Genomic DNA, 18,923 nt, shown 5'->3' on the forward strand with positions numbered 1-18,923 from the left:
GATAGACTCCAGCACCCCCCGCAACCCTAGTGAGGATAAAACGATGTATAGAGAATGGATGGATGGATGGATTACTGACATGTAATGCTTACAATATTAGTTTAAGAGCTCCTGAATTGAAATGAAACACAATGCAACTGAAGCAGTCATCACAAGAGCAACACAACACAAACATACATAAATAAAAGATGCACAGTCCAGCTGGGGTCTGGCTGGGGTCCACATGGACATCAAACAAATTTTTATATATGCACCACAAACCCAATTGCAATCAATTAAGCTTTGGTGTATGTGATGAGAACTAGGTGGGTGACAACTCCCCGAAGGGACTGAAAAATCCAACTTGCAATTCAAAAAATATGACAAGTTATATACTCCTGTGGCCCACATGGACCCCAAGTGTACTGATGAGGGTTAAGAAAACAGTTTAGTAACATGTATATTTCTAATTCTTAATCCCAGGCGACAGATTTTATTATCTAACACAGTTTATTTTCATAAACTGTAAGTGTTAAATAGATGGTTAGACTTCACCAACACTTAACATGTTGATTTGCAGATCAGGTGATATAAAGACTTTCCACACAAATTTCTAAAGGTGTGGCCTGAGGTGACTTGGGCAGGGTTATCTGATAGCAATAATACAAAAAACAAAGGTACAGTGACATGAGGTGTGAGCAAAGAATAACAAAACAGTGACTCAGTGACTTTGCAGACGCTTACTCAAAATCCAGTGTAAACTTTTGACTTTGATCCCAACGTTCATTTCATGTCATGTTTACATAATTAATCTTACATGTTTAAGTAACTTTTGTCCAAGCACAGTGGTGGAAACAGCATTCATTTACATTACTGCAATGTATACAGTGTTACTGCAATAACACAATGGAAGCATACTTAAACACAAATCCTGTATTCAAAAATGCAACCTCATCGTGAAGAAAATGGCTGCTGTTAGCCATTTCAAATCTCTATCAAGTAAGCCTGCAAAATAAATGGATTTAAACTTCTGTTCTTGATTTCACAAAGAACAAATGAAGAAAAGTTAATCAGATGTTTCTTGCTGGTTCCTGTTAAAGCTCTGGCTGGAGCATTTTGGATCAGCTGGAGACTTTTTAGAAAGTTATTGAGACATTCGGGCAGTAAGGAATTATAACAATCCAGTCTAGAAATAAAAAAATCCTACACTAGTTTTACGGAATCACCTTCAGAAAGGATGTCCTGATTTTGTCAGTGTTGCCCAGGTAAAAAAAGGACGTTTTAGAGATTTGTTTTATGTCTCAGTCAAAGGTTCCTTACAGCGCTGAAGGTCAAAGTAACATCATCCATAGTAAAAGTAAAAGTTCTTTTAATTATCTCTTATTTTTATTGCACTGCTTTGAGAACAGTCACTTTACATTTCACTGCACAGACTAACTAAAAGCTCTTGAATCTTGAAAGAAGATTGCAGGTAATCCAGCCCTTTATGTTCTTCAAACATGATTTAAGCTTGAAATTTGATCCATCTGGCTTCATAGATAAATATAGCTGTCATCTGCATATTAGTGAATGTTTATGCAGTGTTTCTAGTAACAAAACTGCCTCTAATATAAAAAAAATTGCTATTATCAATAATAATAATAACATACGTAGCCATGAGATCCGTATGCCCTCAACATTTCCTTCCATAAGAGAGGGGAAAAAGGTTTTGGTGACATAAATAAAGATCCTAAAACAGGACAAATATCCATTTAACTTTTAACACTGGCTGTTTTAACTTTAATTGAGAAGTTACAGGAACACATCTTTCCAAATGAATGACCTTTTCTCTCAAACAACTGCAATATGATGTCACATTGCTGCTTTATTCGGTTTTTATATATGTTAAAGCTTCTTGGGCTTGTTATGCTAAAACAATTTCATCTGTTTTTTTTTATAAAGCAAAACAAAAACGCTGTTAAAAATGTTCCCCTGAATTTACCTTTGAATAGCACCTGCACAGATCAAATACGTTCGCCAAGGTCGTCGTTTAACTCTCGATGTGTGACCTTCATCATAATCACACTGCGATTAAAGCCACTTTATGTCACAGACAGATTAAACATGGAAAAACCTCCACGGAGCACGAACCAGACGATAGTGTTGTTATACTTTTATTGACAGTAACGCTCGTACATTTTCTCTTGATAAATTAACATAAAATTAGCACACAAAAAAAGGCAGATGTTTTAATGGCTCACAAATAACTTTCTGGGTAACGTCGGCTTTTATGATTACAAAGTGTCTCACATCTATAGAGGCTCTTGTTTAATTGCCTTTACATCTCTTTTCATTTTGTTGTTGAGTGCATCAGTAAAATCCAAACTTCACATTTCAACACAAAGCGAACAAACGAAGAATACAGTCGGTGAAGGTGATTCTGGTTCAAGTTGCCCTCTGCAATTCTGTTTTCATCTCAATGTTTGGTTAAAAGTCCATGTTTTTGAAGTCGTCAGTACATCTGTACTTGCTGTCGGCGTACCTGGTGCAGACCAAGTGGGGAAGACAAGGGCAGGTGTGGTGTTGTCTTTTCCCTGCGTAGGGCACCTGGAGGAGTGAGACAGGAGGAAATGAGTGTGGGAGGATAATCTGACAGTTTAAATCCTCCATCAGCTGACATGTAGAGCTGCTAGATATAAAAAAGTTTCCTTTAAAAGTGTGAATTTCTGTGATGGATGTGGTGTTAGCCGAACTGATTGTTGCCTTGTCCAGATAATCAAAGAGATGTACGACTCTGATTCACTGTCGAGAAGATCAATAGTCTCTGCACTTATCAGCAGCTTTTCTAAAGCTTCAGCCGACCTGCCAGCACTTGATGCAATCTGGATTTTTGAAAACAAGAGTGGGAAGGAAGGGAAAAGACATTCGACTGTGTGTGTTTGTGATGCAGGAAGATTATCGACTTCACGTTTCTCCTCACCTTGTGGCTGAAGGGGTGGCATTCATCCCCTTCCACTCCTCTGGGGACGCACATCCTCAGACCCCTCAGCCACAGACTAACAGCACAGCAGAGACCGAAGCCACACTGCCTATCTCTCTCACAGGCCTGCAGGGCAGATGGAGAGACGAGATGGTGGAGGTACACACAGGAAAAGATAAAAAGGACCAGAGATGCAGAACGTTCTTTTAATTGCAGTCAATTTTATTTTTGTTCATGCTGACAGAGATAGACTGTTAGGTTTCAAAACATTGCATTTTTACTTGTTGCGGCAGAGATACCTTCTCATGTTCGTACAGTTAAAGTCAATTCATCCTTTGCCTGTCATCTCCCTAATCCATTTACAAATGAATATCAATCAGACGGCTGAGATAATTTCCTCTGGTTTTTCCAGCGGAGGAGGATGTGGACTCTTGATTGTAATTTCTAATCATATATAATAGAATATATATGTGTGTATATAGACACACACACACACACACACACACACACACACACACACACACATATATATATATATATATATATATGATCAAGAGCAAATAATTTGGATAATCCAGCCATTGTTTGCTATTTATCTTTCAAACTTGTCCAACAGTTGAATTTGCATCTTTTCTCTGTTTTTTGTTGCTGCAGACTTCAAATCTTTGCGTATTTAGTTTTACTTCAGACTAAACAAGGCACTTTGAGGATGCTGGCTTGGACTCACTATATGTCTGATTAGCATCTTACAATATTATATGTGTTACAAAATGCATGGTTTAGTAATCAATCAAAACAATTGTTAATAGATATTAACAACTGATAATCTTTGAAAACAAAGTCTATGTAAATCTTGATCAAACTGATCTGCAATGATCAGCCCTAGTAAGTAACTCTAGGATTCATGTTTAAAACACAATTTCTTAATACACATTATAAAAGACGAAGAAAGAAAACTTCTACAGAATGAGTGGATAACAACAAGGTAAAATGTTATTTTAAACTTGACGGTATACTCAAAGGAAAAATTAAAGTAATTCTGATCAAAAACTGAAAAGGACTTTACTGGACACACATCCATATCGCACACAACATAAACACTACACTCACAGCACATATTACACATGACATAAACACACATTCATGCATGCCTTTTGCACACTTTGCACATTTCAGAAGAGCTACATAAAGACTATATTCTTACATTATTAAACATGACAACAACAAGACTACAGTCACTTTGTATTTAAATCTTCATACTCAGTTGTAAATATTACTACACTTTTTCTGTATATATTGTTTATATCAATACGGATTCTGTATTTTGTATGTCTTTTTTGTTTGTTTGTTTTCCCCATTCCCTCCTCTGTGTGCTGTCACTGTGTGTACAAGCCAGATCAGGTGCACAAAACATTTCACTACGCAGCGTACAACTGTGTATGTGACAAATAAAATCAGATTTGATTTGATTTAATTGATAATTCAGACTGATTAAACATACCTCTGAAAAACTGGTCAGCTAATAAAATATTACAGTTAACAGTGAGCAACCGAACCAGAAAGTTGTCACTCACCCCTGTGATGACGGCTCCTCTGGAGCAGCTCAGAGACACCAGCAGGAAGGACAGCAGCACCGCCCTGAAGCTCATGACAGCAACAGGAGAAGTGGACCCTCTCGACGCCCTCAACGGTGAGCAGCAACAACCACGAAACAGACTCTCCGGCACCTCGCACTGGATCCCTGACTCTTCAGCCAGTCATGAAGGTTCCCAGATCTCCTTAGAGAGGAGCCTCGGCGTCTCCCTCTCTTTATCCACCTGCGACCCCCCACCCAACTCTCTCTCCTCCCTCCCCTCTCTGCTCCCTCCTCATGTCGAACATCTCCCCTCCCTGCCTGTCTGGTCTGAAGCTTCGTCATCTTACTCATCCAGATGACAGCTGATGAAGGCTCACTGTAGTTGTTGCGCAGCTTTTGACTCCACACCTTCCCTTTCCACCAGCATTTATGACTCAAGTAGTTCAAACTAACAAAAACATGATAGAAACAATATACAACAAAACACTACTAAGTTGGTTTCCATATAAATTTCATCACTTGTTGTGGAGAGCAGATCAGAAAGTGATGAACTGGATTTGAACTAAAAAGAATCTGGCACCTCTTTGTGAGACAGAAGGGCACAGGTGGAATGAAACCCTGAATTATTTGTCCGTCTGAAGGGGCCAAGACAAAACGAATCAAAATCAAAGCTGTATAATGAGTTTACCAAAATTACCACTGGCCGACTCTTGGACGGGGCATTATGTAAAGCAGTTATAGGGAGGGAGATGATGTTCATTATATTATATTGAGATATGTGTGCCTTGATGCCATGCACTGTGACAGCCGTCGTCAACTATCGCTGCACAGCACAAATGAATCCACACTGACAAAAAAGAAGACAAAAAACCTATAAATATATAAAACCAATCATCCTGGCCCAGCCTTCCTATATGCTTATCATTGGTTCTATTTTTACTAATAATGCCAGCGATATTTTCCACCTTTATTGTAAATATCAACAATTGTGGCACCTTATGTCTTCAACCAGCACGATTTTCACTTTTATTGCATGTTCTTTGTACACTTCTTTCCTTATCCTTCTTGAATGCAATATATGTGAGCTACTGGATACCTTGAATTTCCCCAAGGAGATGAATAAAGTCTCTGACGATCTCTATCTCTCTATGCCTCTATCTGCAGCAATACATTTTCATAGTGTGTGGAAGTTACAAACTACTGGAAAAACACTTGTTTTGATTGTAAAATATGCTATTTGTATTCAGAAAATCAAAGAAACTGCAAAAAATGAATCAAAATTGATCAAATTGCTCGCACTATTCTTCACTTGGATTGCTTACTAACCTATAGTGTCACTAAATGCATCCCAGAATAGTTGTAACAGGTCTTGATATCCCTGAAATATAGCAGCTGTTATACAGTACGTCAGGGTGCTGATACACTGGCTCTGATCTCTATTTGGGTTCCAGCTCATTTGCAGATTTACAGCAGCTGTAAAGTGGATATTTGCTACAAATAATGGGATCGAGTATTTATGTCTGCCTCACTTTGAACAAGACTGAAGATCCCTTGCATGTGTTAAAGTGTTTAATGTGTGTGCGTTATGCGAGTGACAAGGGATGAAGATAAGATGTGATTCTAGTAAATAATTCTGCGTTCATAAACTTAGACTGGTGTTTTGCCTACGTGCATACTGGCATGGTGATGGGCAGCTGGTTGTCAGTGGAGGCGGGCGGGTTGTGATTTAAGCTGTGAGGAGAGAAATATGAGCGTGAGAGGAGGAGAGGCTAAGATAGAGGAATTAGAGGGGAGGAGGGGGAGCGTACCCGTGGGTTAGTCAGCAGGACATTACCCTGCTGCTGCTCAGGTGATGGATTCCTCCAATGCAGCGGCCACATAATTACATTCAGCCATTTCTGCCCCGTCAGCAGGAGCACTGAAGCCTCACCGTCTTGGGACAGCCAGCAGAAATCATGCAGGATGGTGAGCCAAGAGGCCTCAAGCTAACTTTTGAAGAAAACACATTAAGAGAATCCATCAACAAGAGGCTGTAAGAAACGAGGCTTAAAACTCGTAGTATTAACACCATATTTTATGCTCAGTAAGAAAGCCATTGGTAAAGATCACATTATGTCGGTAAATGTATTAAGCGTTTATTAAGCTGAGTAATGTTTGACTCAGATGGTAACAGGGGTGGTGGAGATGATTGTGTTTCTGCACGTGATTTCTCAGTGATTAGATGATAACGTCAAACAAGAACATCACGTCCAAATAACTGATTAAGCCTGAGAATCATGTGGCACTGGACCTGTGTTTGGCATCTTCAGCTTATTCCAGAAAGACATCATATGTGCTTCCTTGTGCAGTCCTTTAGAACACAGTGGAAACTGGATTATGTATAAAATTAAGTGAAGATAAGTAATCTAATTTTATGTTAATGCATCAAAATTCATCTCTTGTGGAGGCTGGTAATGAAGACAGATCAGTGATGAAATATTGAGCAGCTGAGTTTCTAGCCAATTCAGGTTAGAGGTAGGTTCTCTGTATATTTGCATATCTTTCTCTGTTAATTGTCACTAATTGTATGAAATTGTAGGATTATGTTTACAATAGTAAACTTCAGTGTAACTGTTTCACTATTTCATTTATTTAATGAAAAACAAATATTTGTAAAATTATAAATTTGTAAATTTTTCTTAGCATTATTTAATTTTAAAAAATCTTTAGAAAAAAATTATTTCTCTCTTGTCATAATTGCATCTGCTTTTTAAGCATAATTGCAGTATCAAACTTGAATTTAACAGTCTCATCTATTGAAATAAAATATATATATTCACACATTGTTATGCGTTTAATTGTATTGTATATTTTTGTGTTTCAAAAAAGGAGGGAAATATTAAAAATTAGTTAATGAAACGTTCTGACTTTCTGAAAATAAAATTGCAAATGTATTTTAGCAATATTTTATGTAAAAAAAGTTTTTACAAATTTATATATATATATATATATATATATATATATATATATATATATATATATATACCCCAAAAAAGAACGTTTTGTGTTATTTACTTACATATTTTTTATGTAATTTTATATATTGTTTATTGTATTGTGTCTCTATTGCATTTCAAAAAAGGGAAAATATTTGGTGTGAATTATTGAAAAGTTACAGTCTAGTTGTTGTTTAATTGCTTTTTATAATTTGATATGGACTATTAAGTATCTATCTATCTATCTATCTATCTATCTATCTATCTATCTATCTATCTATCTATCTATCTATCTATCTGCAGTATAATAAATAAATAGAATATGATACACGCAGCAGTTTTTTACATTCCTAAAAACGACTGGGTTTACAGATACTCGTCTTGCGCTTCAGTTTCCGCGTTTCGTCTATTTTGGTCCTCATGAGGATCCTTAGTGCACGTAACGGTCACCTGACTGCACCCGGAAACGTTAAGGAAGTAGACAACAACAAGAGCAGACCTTCATGCAGAAAACTTGAATTTCTGAGTTCTTTGGGAGTGACAACGATGGAGTCGACCCTCGAACAGCATCTTGATGATACGTAAGTTAAAACCGCACCGTGACTGAGTTTGTATCATTAAGTTTGCTCCGTTAACGACAACTTTCCGCTCCTTGTCGGTGTTTCTGGCAGCATGAAGAACCCAGCAGTGGTCGGTGTGCTCTGTACGGATCAACAAGGACACAACTTGGGCTGTAAGACAACACTTCTTTTTTCTTTATACGCTTTACAGTAAGAATGCATTTCAACTGGTTTCACATTGAAATAACTGACTGTTTGTCCGGTTCCTGTTCCTGTTCCTGTTCCTGTTCCTGTTCTTATCCCAGAACAGCCCCCTCCCCATCACACCACATAACAAAAGTAAACACATAAAGCCATTAACTAGCCATTAATTAAAGCTTTAAACCCCCAAACCAGAGCAATGGTACCTTATCAGAATGTGATACCAGTATACATTTAGCTCTAGAAAATCACTCCAGCTCAAACTCAAATAAATCACACAGTGCTATGTAATTGTCCAGGCATAAAATCCTAAAATTTACTAGAATCTGCTTCTCAGATTAGAACGTTTTTTTTTGTTATTCTTAGTCTTCTATGACAGTCAGTCAGTAAGTTTTTGATGGCATTCCAATGTGTCGCCGATAAATCAGGAAAATAATCGGCATGTTGATAATGGAAATAACTCAAAACATTTAGTTCATGAGTAAAAATAAATGTCCGAAGCATTTATTGAAAAGTAAAGATATTTCTCAGATGAAACAAAACCTAATATTTTCTTTTAGGTCAACATGATGAAAGCTCTGTAAGCCACAAAGATGCATTAGATGCTTTTAATTTTTCCAACAAATGACGATAAATGTATTAGCTGTTCTTAGGGCTGATCTAATAAAGCGAGCATCGCCCCTCACATTGACAGGGAAGAGATACCTACACATTTGAATTCTTTTTGAAAGCAGAAAGAAATGCAAAGACAGTTGTGAGAAAATGAACTTTGACTTGTTTGACCTTGTTTTGATGGTTTGTGCGAATTTAAGCAACTAAAAAAACATGAAGTAGACCATCATTATAAAATGCTTCAGATGGAAAATGCACATTTTTAAACTTGTATGAAACAAACGGCTCATTTTGTTCTGTCCGACCGAGTCACGAACACTGAACGGTTTAATCACAGACACCAGGGCAATAACTGCTTCGTGTCGGAAATTACTTTGGAGAAATTCGTGTTAAATGAATTACTGAAGAAAAATGACAAAGTGAAGTTATTTGTGAGCATTGCTGATAATAAGTAGCAAAGCCAGGTGTAGCAAATGACCACCTTTCTGTGCACTGACATGTGGACTTTAATGACTAAATATCACAGAATTCACTAGTCTTGCGTATGCTGTATCATTTCATGTAGTTTTTTTAGTCATCTTAAAAAATACTTATCTGATAGAGATGAGGAAAAACCTCAAAAAACTGTAACTACATGAGCTACATCCTTAGAAATACACTCTCACTATTTAACTGTTTGTTCAAAACAAGAGTCAGAGCCAGCTTTACAGGCTGCATACAAGAGGAGCTTAGAAGAATAGTTACATATCCATGGAAATGTGCTTATTCGCTTTCTCACTGAGATTTAGATGAACAGGTTTTTTTTAGCTCTCTCATGTCTCCATAGTAAATCTGAATATACAGGCAGCTGCCAGTTAGCTTAACATAAAGACCGAAAACAGGAAGAAACAAAAAGCCTGGATCTTTCCAAAGTCTGCAACCGTCACTAATTAACACCTGATACTGTAGTAGGTTGTTCTCATACATACAAAAACTGAAGCCTGCAAATAGCAAATTGTGTTTTTTGGAGTTTATGTGCCAAAATCCTTGTGTGTTGTTATCATTATGAGTTTGCTAAGAAACCAGCAGAGACTCCAGGAAATGAGTTTGCTCGTCCCAAAATGTCTGACTGTTCTTTTAAGGGCAGCCAGGGCGACTTCACAGCTGTGAAAACTCAATCAACTCGTCACCTTTATGAAAAGATGTCAAATCGTTCATCGCAAAATGAAGCCGAAAACATGCTGATTTGGCTGCTTGATTGTTAAATGTTACGAATTTGGAGAGAAACATGTTGAGTTTGCAAATTTGATTTTAGTTATCCACATGGATTTTTAGCACCATCATCGCCGTTTCTTTAATATTGTGTCGTAACTCTGTGTTCTTTGCAGGCCGTGGGTCCCTGTCGGATGAACATGGTGGAGTCGTGTCAGTTCTGGCCAAACAAGCTGCAGCTCTGACCAGAGACCCGACCGACACCCCGACTGTGTGTCTGGAGTCTGAGTCGGGGTGAGAACTGACACAACCTCTTGTCTAGTTTTGCTTGACCGACTCGACTCGTTTATCTCTGTCTCAGTGGATTTCAGGGGCGTCTTTGCGGGTTTTGATTAATATGTGGGGAGGTCAATAACTCGTGAAGGAAGTGTTGAAAGAGATCCAGAATCAAAGATTGTGTTTCTACCTCCAAAGCCTTGGTGAGGGAGCTTATTTTTGTGGCTGCACTGCCACCTTCTGGACTCTGCAAAACATCATCTGCTGATCCGGCATCAGTTCCTTCAGCTCTCAGCTGTACTTCTGATTATTAGAGAGAAGTGATCTGTAATGTTAAACCTTCTAGTGATTGCATACAAACTGTGTATGGACCTGCTATTGGGCTGGCATGTTGGCTGCTTTCAGTTTGATGACACGGTTTGTAAATAGATGACTTGATAACAAATGTGACAAGTCATTTAATTTTATCCCATGATGAAGCATTTCTATCCCGGTGATAATGCCTCCATCCAAAAAGCTTAAGGGCTCACTGAGTGGTTTGATTATAAAAATGAATCATTTGTGACCTTTGCAGTCGCCAGAGCCGACTGAAATGAATACCTGCTGGAGATTTTGGATTGACACGTTAGCTCTCTGAATGACTGACTATCTTTTGGAAGAATGGAGTTCATCCCTCTAGTAAGGTTCTGGATACTTCTAGAATTAAAGCCACGATGCACTGAAGCTGTAATCATGTGGCCCAACACCTTACAAAGACACTCCTGTTGGTTTCTCCATTCCTTTGAAAAATACCTACAAGCATTTCTAAACCTTTAAAAAGCAGAACATTGTTTTCATACAAAAAATCCTAGAACGCTTCTTAAATGATGAATCTAGTTTAAAGCATGAGTGGGGTATGGATTTCAAAAGGCAGTGTGAGTCCCTGTGACCCCTCTCCAACAATCTATATTTCACAAACACAACAATCATCCATATTTTCCAATTTATATTATACAGAGAAACCTTCTTCCTGGTTTTAACAGATGACCTCACATCTCCTCTATTCTGCCTTCTCTTCATCAGCTTCCTGTCCATTTTAGCATTGATTTTAAGATTTTACTGATCACTTTTAAAACTCACCAGGCCCCTGAATATATTTTAGACATGTTAAACCCGTGCATCCCTTTGCGCAGCCTTAGACCCTTGAGTGGGTCCCTCCTGATCCTTAAATCTCAGGGTGACCAGTCCTTCTGTGTCAGGACCTCGGCTTTGGAACCACCTGTCTGAGGAGATGAGGCTCGCCGAATCAGTCACTTCTTCAAACCCACTTCTATAGACTCGCCTTCAAGTAGAGTTCTCTTTTATTTCTCTTTTATCACTCTGCCTTTTTATCCTTTTTAAAATTTCCACTGCTTGTAGTCCCTCATTCTAACCTCCTGATCTTATTCTATTTCTTTTATTTTCTCTTCAGCTTCTCTCTTCACCCCCTTGTGTGATATCTTTTTTTTTTTTTACCATCTTTTGATTAGCTATCTATTCCGCAGATTTTTGCCATTTTTTATGTTCTAGCTGTTAAAACACTTTGTGAATGTTCTTCCTTAAAGGTGCTATACAAATACAGTTGCTATTGTTATTTTTATAAACCCAACAATGCCCCTTGAGCAAGCATTTGGCAACAGCGAGGAGGAAAAACTCACATTAAGTCTCCTCTCTCTGCTCCTGTCACATTTCTACTCACTGTGGGCTCATTGTTTTAAACTGCAGTATAAGATCCTGCACTTCTATGGAAAAGGGAGAGATTAAAGAAGTCCTCTGAGCAACATGACGAAGCTATAATGAAACATTTTACAAAAATGTAAAATAATTTGGATTCAATGTGCACATTTTTTTCAAGTGTTCATAGGTGTTGCCAATACTGGAGAAAAAAACAGTGACTCTACATATTGTAGCTATTTTACTACTTCCATTTTTTATTTGTTTCCTGTCTGCTCTGTGTAAACACAGCCTGCAGTTCAGCTGAAGTCCCTGAATCCCTGAGTCACTAATGGCTCCACAGTTGCACCAAAAAGCACAGCATTTTTTTTACTTTCTTGCAAATGTTTTATTTTTGGACTTTTTTTTTTTTTTTTTTAAATAAGCCAAGTAGAAAGTCGTACTTCTGATGAGCTACAGTGGTCTTTGGTGTGGTTAAGTTACCTCACTGAATGGCAGTTAATGGATGTGTAGTTTAAGTTTTTGTTTCTCTGTTTTTACAGTGTCTGGCTCTGATAAATGCTGTCATTTTGATGATTTAAAAAAAAAAAAAAAAACAGATGCCATGCCTTTCAAACCTCCTGGCAGAGTTAACCAGAATAAACCAAACAAAACCAGACTCAGGAAGATCGGCTGTCTGCAGACAATAAACAAGGAGCTGGGTGGTGCAGCCTGTAACTGCAGATCAGAAGTATGCAGCTCTGGAGCAAGAAATACCTGCTGAAAGGTGCAGAAAGAGAGAGAGAGAGAGGACGGAGAGGACAAACGGCGGGAGAGACACAGTTAATAACATGCAGCAGTGGCATAAATGCATGCAGAGGAGAGGTGCCCGGTGCATCATGGGAGCTCCCCCAGCAGCCCGGGCCTCCAGCAGCATAAATAAGGGATGCTTCATGAAGATGATGTTGCTAAAAATAAGTCGCAGCATCCCAGTAATATTGCTTTTTAGTAAGTTTTGAGGAGAGAACGTAGTATTGATTGAGCATCCAGTAGCTGCAGTGGAGGTGAACGACTGACTTCATCACTTTTAATTTATCGCTGTTGTTTATCAGGGGAATGTTTGTCTCAGTGTTTTTATTTGTGTTTGTTTTGTAGAAACATCCTGGTGAGGAGTCACGGCACCATCACAGTAGCAGTTCACAAGATCGCGTCCTGAAGTCAACCACTGAGGAGTTTTATTGTAAAGAAAGTCACACAATCTGAGAAAGAGGAGTTTCTACACTGATCTGCTGTGTTCTTTTTGTAAATTCATATTCCAAAAGCTTGTTAACTTTGTGTGCTCTTCCTGTCTTTCTGTAAGTAATGCTCTTCTACTGATGTCATGTACAGAACAGGGCTTGTCTCATGCTGAATGCAGCCGTGTTGTTGCTGTGTGTATGTCCCTTGTGTTGTCTTTTATTCCCAGGCAGTCATGCACAGTCATGAACAACCCTTAATAAACTTTAACCTGACTTTGAGCATGCCCTCTTCTGTGTTAAGTATTCATTATTTTCTCCTTTGCCTTGGTTATCCAGTTATTTTTCCCTTTGACACCTGCGAAACATTCATGCAAGTTTTGAAGTTTGTAATCATTAATCACAGTGCCATGAACCCAGTCCTACTCTGTACTCAGCTCTGCTTTATATACAGACAGAACAGCAGCGTGTAGGAACCGGCAGGATTGTGTACTCTAGATGATTCTTGGGTATTATTTGTAGAAGTTTCTAAAAGGAAAACCTGCTTTCCCCTTTGCGCATATTAGATTGCAGTGAGTCTTGGTGGCGCACCGCCTCCTCTCCAGGACCTGAGGAAAGTCCTGCGGTGGCTCTGATGTTTTGACCGCAGAGCTTTTTCTTTTCTTTTTTCCCCCCCTACTTCCCACCCTCTGAGCCTTCAAATGGGGTTCATTGCTACGTCTCAGTCACGTGGCTTCCCTCGGTGAAGGCTTTTTGCTCTCTGCGGCTCCTCGGCACAGCGAAGCGATGCTGAGGCTGAGGTGTGAGATGCAATCCAGAGGCTCAGGCGCATAGAGGCGAAGAAGTTATGGCACGGCCATCCTCGGACAAACAGGTCCCGCAGCAATCCCTCTCTGTGTCAGAAAGCCCCTCAGTGGTGCCGCGCAGGTCTTTCAGGGACGCACAAGCCCGGAGCGAGAAAACGCCAAATTACGCGTCAAATTAATTTCAATCGGAGAAAAACAAGTCGACGGCAGGAGGAGAATCCAGGTATGTGCTGCTCCTTGTTGTTCTTCTGTCTGGTGTGAGAATGGATAACTGACAACACATTTGAACGATTTTAGATGTGAAGAAGACGCTGTGTTTAAAATTTAATTCATTTCTTTCTGCGCTGCCCCGTGCGTAAAACATAAATCTCCCCCCCCAAACTGTTCTCCTCTGTGACCCTCCAAAGTTATTTTTGGGTGTAAAACTTTCACCCAGATTCCGTCAGTGCTGGTTTTAGAGCCTCTATTTTGTGTTTTTGCTCAGATGGCACCCAGATGACTTCTTGAAATTCACCCGTGAAGTGTCTGAAATTTTTTCGCATCTGCTTTTCGACCCCCTTTTTTTCCTCCTCTCTCTCTCTCTCGTCCAAGCAGCAGAGTTGAGTTGAGCTAAGGACGCAATGCAACAGGCCTGCGAAGTGAAGATAACAACTGGCTCACAGCTACACACGGTAAGACCACCCTGTTCTCTCCCCCCACCACCAGAATAATGCGCGTTTCTGTGTTCAACCTGCGGACTAAGCCAAAAAGCTTTGAGCTAAACAGCCTGCATTTACTACATAATCTCACAATTCCTCAGGACTGATGTCCGGCTTTTCTCAGTGCAGAAGTGAAGCTGTGGTCAGAGTTGGAGGCTCAAGGTCGGGGGTTGTTTTGATGGATGAAAAAAATTCGAAATGATCTAAAAATTAATTAGAATATGATGAAAGTGAGACTTTCTGAGAGTTAGAAACTTGCTCAGACCTGCACAAAAGTAGATTACTAGTGTTGGAAGAAGCTCAATTCCTGTTATTTTTACTTGTGGGAGTACTTTTTCTATTCCTTATAATTTACAAAACCGTCCTAAATGGCATTAAAAGATGCTATTGTTTGCCTCTAATGATCAACTGGCAGGTCTGAACTGGACGTTTCAACTCCAGTCAATAAACTGTCACTGCTACAGGCTCAGTGAGAGTTTTACAAACAACAGAAACGCTGCACAGGTAGAACATTTCACCCATCTGGTTCTGTCAGATGCTGCAGTGGATCTATGATGAAACATGATGTGTATCTTCACTCCAACCTGTTTTCCAGAATTTTTACACAAATGCAGCTTTGGATGTTTTCCAGGAAAATGTGACACTATTTTGAAAGTCGTGATCTTTATTTGACCCACTTTTTGAACAGTTGCTTTGCCAACAAGAAGCTGATCTTCACGTTTTAGCTCGGAGCTCTTACAGACAACCTATACGAAGGACAAAGCATTGGCAGACTTCAGGTTAACAGCTGTTAATGCTGCAGCTGACGTCAGTGCAGATCGTTTTAGGCATGCTGACCTTAAAGTGTCTGTCACTGACAGTTCTTGTCAAAGTACTGACATACATGTCATCAGTCTGACACAGTTAAAGACACACCTGTATTTGAATAATCTAGGGGAGAAAAGTATGTTATCGTCTTACTGACTCTCATAACCTGTAGAACCTGGCGGGTGAGGTGTAGCCGCTTTCCTCTTCAGAGTACAGAAGTCAGAAGAATCAGGCCAACTGGATTTATGGTTATAATTACAATTTTCCTGCCATTGAAGAAATATATACATAGAACAAGGGTGTCAAACTCATCTTAGTTCAGGTTCCATATTCAGACCAATTTGATCACAGGTGGACTGGACCAGTAAAATCACAACATAATGTCCTATAAATAACCACAACTTTTCCTTTAAGTGCAAAAAGGTACATTATGGAAATGTTCACATTTAATTAATTATCTTTTTACAAGCCACTATGAACAACCTGAAATTTCTAAAGAAAAATAAGTAAAAGTTCAACAATATTATGCCTCAGTTTATCATTTATACATTACAACCTGCAGATCACAGAGTGTCTACAAAGGAAGAAAACATTTAGTCATCTGGAACTGAACAACGTAGTATTTGCCTTTATGATCAAAATGACAGAAGTCAGACAAAAACAAGAAAAACTATTCCAAAAATGAGACACAAAGCAACAAAAAATGAGGCCAACAACACAAAACACAACAAAGATGAGCCAAAAAAGTTACAAAGCGACAAAAAAATGGACGAATGACAAAAACTAAACAACAAATACACAAAATGACAAGAAAAACGATGAATAAAGTGTAGCACAAAATGACAAAAATAACACAAGCGAGACAAAAAGGAAACACAAAATGATATAAACATGAGACAAACGATAAGTCAGACCAAAAACGAACAAAAACAAGACAAAATATTACAAAAATGAGACACAGGATGACAAAAAATGACAAAGGCAAGAAACAAAACAACAAAAACATGAGACAAGCAACAAAAGTCAGACAAAAATATTACAAAAATGAGACACAAAACGATAAACGAACAATGAACAATCTAGTATTTTACTTTAAGATCAAAACAACGTGTCATGATCGAGAAATTATTTTGAATTTATAGTTTTGCAAATTTACAATCTGCAGTTAATGTAATTTTTACACTTTACAAAGTCATCCAGCGAGCCTCTGGCGGACTGGTTTTGGTCCGCAGGCCAGATGTTTTACATCCCTGACATAGAAGAAGCCTTCATTTGTCACAAATACATTTTTACACCACTGTGAAATGTTGTTTTCACATATCCCAATCAGGGTCAGAGCCTGGAGCAGGAAGGCTTTTAGGGCCTTGCTCAAGGGCCCAACAGCAGCTGCATTGGGGTTTTGATCCTCTCACCTTCTGATCAGTAGCCCAGAAATGTAACCGTTGTGCCACCACTGCCCCAAAAACAGTTCATTCCCATACTGGGAGTCAAACCCTGGCTGTCTGGGTGAAAACCATTAATCCTAACCGCTACAGCATGGGATAGAGAATAGCAGGACATTTCAGGGGCACTTTTCTTCTTCCTTAGGTTTAATTTGGGCAATAATTTGGTTTATGACAAAACATTTTCAAAATGAGTGATGTTCACCTGTACTTTTCACACCAAGTTCATGAAAATTGTATAAATTCTGCCTTATAAACACGTTGTGATGTTCAGCTTCATGGCACACTTCCATTAGCATTTAGCAGCTGAATACCCCTATAGGCTGTAAATAGTGGTTTTGTTCAGCAAGCAGCATGAACAGCATTTATTAAATCACCAACTTATAGTTATTTAATGTATGGTGTGTGAGTCAAGTGTGGATTTATGGTATGTCAACAGGTTTACTACAATATCTTTAGAAATAACTTTGAATTTCAATTTTGTATATATAATATTTAGAAGAATCTTTCTGTTAAAATGCCATGTGGTGTTTGTTTATAGGCCTGAAAACAGCAAAAATGTCAACTGTGATACAAAAAGTCAATTATATATTGAGCCTGCTCCTTCACTCATCATCGCCGCCTTTCTTATTGTAGGTCTGAAGCTAATCTTGATGCAACCGTAGTTTCAAGTGCCCTTCAATCAGCCGGAGAATGTCGCTCAGAAAATAGGACTTCTGAGCTCTCCCTTCACCTCCGGTGCCTTCAGGCTTTCTACCGACACAGCACAACAGGTAACTCCACAAACCTCTAGAAGTGGTAGATTTCTGATACAGAGAAGCTGTGATGTGCATTAAGTTAGCATTCAGAGCAGCTGATGTGCAACTGAGCATGACTCCAGACCAATAAATCTGCCCGACTGAACGTAAATTATGCTTTGCACACAGTGAGGGGAGGCTTTTATTGATTTTTTTTGTTGTTGTTTTGACACTGTTGTCGAAAAAATCTTTGCCATCGCTTTTTTGATCTGAGCTAATACAAAGATTTGTAGCTGGTAAAATATTCTGGTAAAATCTGATTATGAGAACCCAAAGAGGAGGATTGATATCTGCACAGTTTGGCTGGATAAACTCATAACACGCTGACCCTGATCTCTGGAGCTTAGTGCCATTTGTTTCCACAACTCAGGTGTGTGTGTTGTGTAATATTAGCTTCACAGCAAACTGCATCCACAGAGTGTAAAAGAGACACATTGATTGTAGTTTGACAAGGAAGAAGTATGAAGAAAAGCACTTTGAGGTGATTACATCCTAGGAGACAGATGCTGTAGTTCTTCCTTCTGTCCAAATCAGTCACAACCAGCACAAGGTGGACGATGAAACGCAACAATTTTTCTCATTTGATTCCTTGTAGACTTGTTTTAACTTCAATTGGACGTAACAATGCAAGAATTGTCAATTTTCTTCCCATCGTTTTCATGAAATTGCATTAGTAGGGGATCTCCCTTCAGCTACTGCGGAAAACAGGATCAACTACAGCAAAGAAAAACACTTTCTGTGCACATATTGACATGAGAACATCACTCCGGGATGTGATTTTTGAGACAATGAGCCTTTTTACGTCTTCATTCTTAATGTGCAGCTTCTGTCTTTGACCCCTTTATGCTCCAACCTGAATGAGGGCCGAGTGAATATTCTGCGGCTGTATTTTTAATGGCAAAGACCTCAAATAGAAATCATTTGAAAGCACAAATCTTTATGACTCAAATGGTGAAAAATGCTTTAAAGAAATCAGTGGCACAGCTACAAGACCAGCAGCAGCAAAACACGGTAAAACAGCAGTTTCTTATATTTTCTGTCATTTCCAGAAGTATAAATACTTGTTGAGTCACCATAAGAGTCTGACAAACAGCTTCTTTTTTCCATTTTCATTAAAAACAGAAATAAATGTGAAAGA

The 18,923-nt window shown here is 38.8% G+C and overlaps 3 protein-coding genes across 4 annotated transcripts in view; 2 read left to right on the top strand and 1 right to left on the bottom strand.

Moving 5' to 3' along the window:
* Positions 1–2,119: 2,119 nt before the first annotated feature.
* Positions 2,120–4,742, bottom strand: prok1 (prokineticin 1). Its single transcript, XM_022215381.2, has 3 exons — positions 4,513–4,742; positions 2,939–3,064; positions 2,120–2,565 (listed from the first exon to the last, which is right to left on the bottom strand). The coding sequence occupies exons 1-3, from the start codon at positions 4,585–4,587 to the stop codon at positions 2,446–2,448; spliced, it is 321 nt and encodes a 106-aa protein (XP_022071073.1). The 5' UTR covers positions 4,588–4,742; the 3' UTR covers positions 2,120–2,445.
* A 3,177-nt stretch (positions 4,743–7,919) lies between these two features.
* Positions 7,920–13,517, top strand: lamtor5 (late endosomal/lysosomal adaptor, MAPK and MTOR activator 5). Its single transcript, XM_022215380.2, has 4 exons — positions 7,920–8,070; positions 8,161–8,222; positions 10,230–10,347; positions 13,156–13,517. Exons 1-4 carry the CDS (start codon positions 8,036–8,038, stop codon positions 13,214–13,216), a joined length of 276 nt encoding a protein of 91 aa, XP_022071072.1. The 5' UTR covers positions 7,920–8,035; the 3' UTR covers positions 13,217–13,517.
* Positions 13,518–13,645: 128 nt separating this feature from the next.
* Positions 13,646–18,923, top strand: part of slc16a4 (solute carrier family 16 member 4) — a 30,155-nt gene continuing 24,877 nt past the window's right edge. Inside the window, exons 1-3 of one of the 2 annotated variants that reach the window (XM_051949884.1) lie at positions 13,646–14,264; positions 14,633–14,712; positions 17,625–17,761. The gene's annotated coding sequence lies outside the window, so the exon portion shown is untranslated. The remainder of the gene's footprint in view (positions 14,265–14,632; positions 14,713–17,624; positions 17,762–18,923) is intronic. The other variant, XM_022215377.2, reaches the window with a different exon arrangement.

This window comes from Acanthochromis polyacanthus, chromosome 6, assembly GCF_021347895.1.
Source record: "Acanthochromis polyacanthus isolate Apoly-LR-REF ecotype Palm Island chromosome 6, KAUST_Apoly_ChrSc, whole genome shotgun sequence".
In the NCBI taxonomy this organism is placed as follows: Eukaryota; Metazoa; Chordata; class Actinopteri; family Pomacentridae; genus Acanthochromis; species Acanthochromis polyacanthus.